The sequence below is a fragment of the Octopus bimaculoides genome, chromosome 1, assembly GCF_001194135.2.
Source record: "Octopus bimaculoides isolate UCB-OBI-ISO-001 chromosome 1, ASM119413v2, whole genome shotgun sequence".
NCBI lineage: Eukaryota > Metazoa > Mollusca > Cephalopoda > Octopoda > Octopodidae > Octopus > Octopus bimaculoides.
The window spans coordinates 105,963,755-105,970,553 of NC_068981.1; the positions used below are offsets into that span (position 1 = coordinate 105,963,755).

Sequence of the window (6,799 nt, forward strand, 5' to 3'; positions counted from 1 at the left end):
TTTTTAAGTATAGTTTTATTTCAGACTCATAGAGTTAATATCTATCAACCAAAGTATAATTTTTTTTATTCAGATATCCAAATTAGATATTGTAAACTACAGACTGAACCAATTTTTAAACCTGAGCATGTCCTACAGCTTAAAATTTTAACAAAATACATATATTTTAAAGAATAACTTTAAAATATAAAGGTATCAAAAACACATAATATCCTGCATTAAACAAACTGCAAACACTATCAACTGAATATATAGAAATTATTTAAAAGAAAACATATTAAGTCTTCCCTATTAGATAAAATTCTTGTCAAACAGAAAATTGTATCCTTGATGAACAGGATTAGGAAAAGATACCTATTACTTTCTATTAGCACATCATTAATGTTGGAGTAAGAAATTGCAGAAAGGAACAATAAATCTGGTGCAAAAGAACAAAAATGTTAATTTGAGGAAAATAAAAAAACTTTACTTATAGTAAATTTAACTGGTTATTACATTTTTTATCCACAGGAATTAAAGTTTCATGTCTACAATGTATACCTACGTTTTTGCTTCTCAAACATGCACTTTTTATCACGTCATTAATTCTATCCTACTTAATTCTTTATGAAAAATGCTCATAAAATTTTCATTAGCTTACAATTTTTATTAATCCTATTACATGAAGGAATAAGTACAGCACATTTCATATTTTTACAGTCCTAAGTCATAGCAATTATATTTTGCTTTGAGAAACTAAGAAAAGTGAATAAGAAAGATTATAGCAAGAGATAAAACATTTTGAAATAAAGATTTGTACCAAAAATATTAAACATTTTGAAAGCAATTCTTTCTATTTTCCCTGTTTCAAACTTTCATAATAAATTTAGATATGCACAATTGTAATATACATTTTTTTTTTAAATAAAATATTTTTTATAAATGATAAGTAACTTTAGAATATACTTCATATGCTTTACTTTTAGAAAAAGGTGTCAAACCATTACAGGTAACATACCTATATGGTACATCTAACAGATAAGTGAAATAAAGCAATGTAGAGAAATAAAGTGTTCCTCCAGAAACTAAAAAGAACACTTGCAGTGGATTTGAATTCTTGATCTATGGTGAGGATTCAAAATCTTACCATCTTGACCATTTTGATTCAATAAGATGCATTTTATAGCAAAATAAGTGGTATAGCTCAATTAAAATAAAGTCAACTAAACACCAACTATTTAGTTCAATTTCATTTAAGTAAATTGACCATAAAACTAGAATTTTATTTATAATCAATCATCTTTTCATTTTGATGATTATGAAAGGAATTTTAGTTTTTCATAGGTTAAAATGAAAGTAAAAACTGAATAGAAGAAATATGCAAAGCTAATCCAACAACAAAATGAAATCGGTGATATTTTGAAAAATTAACCGAAAATAATTTAAATTTATTTATTTTCATTCAGAGAAAAAAAAAAGACAACTAATAAAAAGTCAAATGGGCTTCATTTCTGCAAAATATTACAACCACACCACAATATTTTCACAGTTCTGTATATCTTGATTATATTAAAATATACATTAGAACTTAAAATATGAAGTTTCAAAATAAGCTTAATTACCAAATCAAACAATTTCAATATTGCATCCTGTTCAATTTCAACAAAATGCTTGTACAACCTGCATTAAGCTATTCTCAGAATTGACTTTCCTTTTCCTATTACTGACATAGATATTAAGAAACAAAACATAGGGTCTGCATAGTTTTGAGTAGAACAAAGTTAGTTGTAAGGATTTATTACAAAACTCTTATCAAGTTATCGGCTATTTTCTGAAAATCCACTTGAAACTGCTTTAGTATCTTTAATATAGTAAAAGAATTAATATATAGTGCAAAAAAGAAAAAAAATGGTGGCTGTTAGCTGAACAGATAGAAGATTGTATACATTGTTAGTTTGAATGAGAGAATCTCTGAAAATAACAAGTAGAAAGTGTAGTAGTAATAGGAAATAAACTCATCAACAGGTTCAACTACGAATTCTTCATAATATGAGCAGTTGATGAAAGTGGAAGAAAGGATACATTTTCTGTTACATGGAAAATGTTTTATAACAATAGAACATAAGCAAGTGAAGCAAATTCTAAACATTTGATAAGACTTTCAAAAGATGGCTTAACAAAATTATAAACTACTTCAATACAACATTACCTAGATTTCAACATAAAAGTCATCCATTTGTGACTTTTTGTATTTACAATTAACATAGAACTCTTAAAGTACTTAATTTTTCATCTACTTTTTTTTTTTTACATAAATACTCTAAATTTCATAAACTGCATACAGTTTGTAGCTGTATGTAGAAACGAAAAATAAAAACTAATCGTCCTGCTTCATATAAATACTTTCATTCAGACTTACAACATAAAAATTTGCAAACAAAAAGCCAGTGATGTTGTAGCTAACACCACACTCAGTTTGCACATACAAAAATTGTTCAGTTATCATGAGGTCTATCACATTTGATAAAAAAAAAAAAGTTTAAAAGCAGTGAATATTTTGCAAATACCTTTAATGGATATTCTTTATAGAAATTTTCAATTTCTTTTCACTTTGGTTATTTTTAATGATTAAAAATTTATTTTCTTTCAATAAGACCAGCTTTTTAATCTACTTCCATTTTCTCATCTGTTTTCTGAGTTTGTTCTGTCTTTTCTGGCTTTGTTTCCATGCCCTCAGTAACTGATTCTTCTGAAGTAGTGGTCTCTTCTTTAGGTGGAGGGGGTGCTGCTTCCACTTTGGGCTTTGGTTTATTCAGGATAGGATAACATGCAGACTCTAATGATCGCTTCTGAACAATAATTTGCGATACAGTAACAATAGGATCTTCATAAAGTTGAAGTTGGTTTTGCAAATTTTGATGGTGATCAAACCAGCTACGTTTTTCTTTCACTTCCTTCACAATAATTTCTATTTCTGACTCTTCTAGATGGTTATACTTTTCATCTTTTTGTTGATATAAATCTACAGCTTTATCCAAACTTTGCAGTAAGCTTCCTAACTCATTAAATGCTAATGGTCGCTCTTGACTTTCATGATAGCGATTAAGAATAGGCTGTCCAAATTCTTTCAATTTAGCTAATTTATCAATATATACTTGTTTTTTCTGATCTTCTCCCTCTTCATAAAGCCAATTCTCAGTTGCATCTAGCATTTCACTTAACTGACTACGTTGCTCTTCTTTAATAAACTTCTCTAAGGGACCATAGATTTTATCTCTGATTTCATACACATACTCCTCCACAGCATTTTTTGCATCAGCTCTCTCATTTTCTAGTTTGTCTTGTGCTTTCATCTGGTTTTCTTTCTCAATGTAAGCATTTAATTCCTCTTTTGATAATTGAGGTACATTTGCTTCTATAGGTAAGTCTATCAGTTTCACTTTTTTGGACTTTTTATTTGCTTGTTCTTTAATTTCTTCATTAGCCGAATCAGATTTTAAATTGCCATTTTCAATTGGTACATCTTTATTATTATTATCAGTGTTCATTTCTTCTTCTTGATCCATTTTTGATGACTGCTCTGTCTCTGCTTCATTTTTGTTATTAGAGTTGGACATTTCTTCATTTGACTCTTCATTTTTTTTACCTTTCTTATCAACTTCCATCTCTATAGTTTCATCAGCAGTAATTTTCTCAACTAAAGAAGCCGAAGCAACAGTGAATATACCATGGATATTAACTCTTAATTTGATTTTCAATTTAGATTTCTCACCATTAGCCTGTGGGACAACATCTTTAATTTTAAATGAGCCTATGAATTTGTGGGAATCAGAGACTTGGTCTGTTGGTGAATAATAGCTATTTATTTGGAATGGTTCCTTGCGGTAGAAACTCAGCATCTTTGAAAATGGTATGGGATGAAACTTTGGAAAAATTTCATGCTTTGATTCATCATCTTTAGTGTCACATGATACTGTGATACCATAGGGTTGGCAATCTAAAATAGTAAAATCTCTAACAAGGAATGTAGGTGACAAAATGGCACATTGTAATGCACATCCTCTTGCTACAACTTCATCAGCATTCATAGTCGTGCTCGGTTCAATGCCAAATACTGATTTCACCAACTTTTTTATGGAATGAATACGTGATGCACCACCAACAATTTCAACAGAGTGCAAATCTGATGGTTTGAGATCACAATTAGTCAGCAGTGCCTTAAAGGTGTTTTCTACCACATGTAAAAGCGGGCCACACATCTCTTCAAAAGTTGGACGATCAAGTTTACCAGAAACATCTTTATCATCCATAAAACATTCAAGATTGAATGGTGATGGTTTGATGTTTACACTCAATTGCTTTTTTAACTTCTCACATTCATGTGTTAGGCGAATCAGAGCTTTTTTGTTTGTACTGGCATCAACTTTGTACTGTTTTTTAAATTCTGAAACAAAATGATCCACAATTATACCGTCAAAATCACGGCCTCCAACATCTCCTTTTGAAATGCCTAACATTTTAAGTTTTCCCTTATTAAAAGCACAAGCTGAAACTTGTAAATGTGCATAGCCCATATCCACAAAAACTACAACACGCCTACTTTCAGTTTCTTCAGGTAGATCTTGCTTATAGATTCCATATGCTAAAGCTGTGGCAGTTGTATCATTCATAATACGTAGACAATTCAAGTTAACTGTCTGACATGCATCTAACATGGCTCTTCTTTGCATATCCGTATATGTTGCTGGAACAGATACAACACAATCAACAACTTTGGCTTTCAAGGCTACTTCTGCAGTTTCTTTTAGTTTCATCAACATCATAGCTGTGATTTGCAAAGGAGTATATTGGTTAGTTTCTCGTCTGTACTGAACTTCTATAAGTGCCTGACCTTTATTTTCAATGATCTTATAGGGAACTCTTTCTTGTACTACTTTCACTTGTTCATCAGAAAAAGGTCTTCCAAGTAATTCCTTGTAAGAATAGATTGTATTCCTAAAATTTGTGATACACTGATTCTTAGCAGAATTCCCCATTGCTCGAACATTTTCTCCAAAGGACACATAATTTGGTGTACACCGATCACTGTAATCATTGTCTATAGTCTCAATGCCCCCAGTCCTGGCTACAGCAATGTAGCAGGATTGAGTTCCAAAATCAATTCCCACAACAGACATAACTGAAAGAAAAAATAAATACACAATATTATGTTATGCAATTATATATTTTAAAATGCCTATTCTTTTTTAAAAACTTAAATTTTAAAGTAGATTATTTTGATAAAACTGTAATTTCAAGTTAGTATACTTTCATGATTTTGCATTAATTTAGAAATGCTGAAATTTAACTCAGGAACAAATTAAACACAATGAAGAAATTTGGGCATTAAAATTGCTCGTTCACAGACTATTTGAAACTATGAAAATCAATAGAAAGTGAATATTTCGGTATTCGATGGGAAGTAAATATTAACCCCATGATACAAGTACGTAGTAGTGCAACAAATTTTACAAACCTCTAAAATCTTATAATAAAACAGAGAATTGTAATAGAATGACAAGTAAATAAAGTATACAGTAATCTTACACTACATTTCAAATCTAAAACCACCAAACGTGTCGCATAATCGACTTTTAACACCTACTCTTCTTACCCTTCAGAAATAATGCTTAAAAGATACAGTAAAATAGAAAGCATATGTGACATGTGCAGCCATCACCTTCTTGTAATAAGTGACAAATATTAACAGATCGCTGCACTGCTTCTGTCATTTGCGATCAACAGTTGACAGTCAGAATTAAAAAAATTATGAACTGTTTCTATTATAGACTAATGATTTAAAACAATGAAATATCGATGTAATTTTAATATTAAACCAGTATGCCAGAATATTCTGGAAACATCATTAGCGAAAACAAGTCATTAGAACATTCCAGAATGGCTCCAGCCCCCCCCCCCTTCCAAGGAGAAAGAGAAGAATCAAAACAATGACAGAAGATTTTCCTAATTTATCGTATTCTTTTACATGACTGACTATACTAAGAAGCGTGATTAGTTTCACTAGATTAACGATCATAAGGGTCGCAAGGTACAGATTACGTCTATTATTTTCAGATCAGGTGAATGTTTTAAGTCGAATTTATTATTATAAAAAAGGAAAAAAACGAATACTGCTAACATTATAAATACGATTAATAATTTTAGAAGGGGTTTTCCTAGTGAACATTAAAATGGACGGATGAAGATGATAGGTTAGCCATGAAGACAGCAGTTTTAGTGACAGGTTAACACTTCGTAGTTTCCAGTGTTACAAATTGTCTCCGATTACACGATTCTGAGAGACAAGCGAGATCTGACGCAAAAATAAAATGACAAGAATTCATTGACGATGTCCGAAATCTTGCTCATAAAGGTATAGACATTACGGATAAAGATAGGATAGCTTTCAACAGCCAGGTTAGGGAAGAGATTTGCCGATATCAGAGTTGGAATTTAGGAATTTCAAAAACAAATTGCGATATCAGGTGTGATTTTTGCGAAGGGGATAATAATGCCAACGGGAAAAAAAGTGAACAATGGAAACTAATAAATCTGATATATGTTTACTATAGGGATGTGTTCTTCCCGACATGCCTTTACGCTAAATGCATAAATTTTAATTATAAATTCAGAAAGACTCACGGAACCATTAGAATTCCTTAGGAGAAAAAAACATTTTTTGAGACAATCAGGAAAATGTACTCGATGCAACATGACCAGCATTATGCAAACAAAGAGCTGAAATCGAAATGAATAATTTAAATTCAACTTTAGAGTGTTT

At 30.6% G+C, this 6,799-nt stretch overlaps 1 protein-coding gene across 2 annotated transcripts in view; it reads right to left on the reverse strand.

Moving 5' to 3' along the window:
- Positions 1-2,532: 2,532 nt before the first annotated feature.
- LOC106872291 (heat shock 70 kDa protein 4) overlaps positions 2,533-6,799 on the reverse strand; it is a 4,876-nt gene continuing 609 nt past the window's right edge. The window contains exons 1-2 of one of the 2 annotated variants that reach the window (XM_052969009.1): positions 5,699-5,765; positions 2,533-5,158 (exon numbers count right to left, since the gene is read on the reverse strand). In XM_052969009.1, the coding sequence (XP_052824969.1) occupies positions 2,643-5,158; positions 5,699-5,750 (2,568 nt within the window). In that variant the 5' untranslated portion in view covers positions 5,751-5,765 and the 3' untranslated portion in view covers positions 2,533-2,642. Of the gene's footprint in view, positions 5,159-5,698; positions 5,766-6,799 lie in introns of those variants that run through there. The other variant, XM_014919228.2, reaches the window with a different exon arrangement.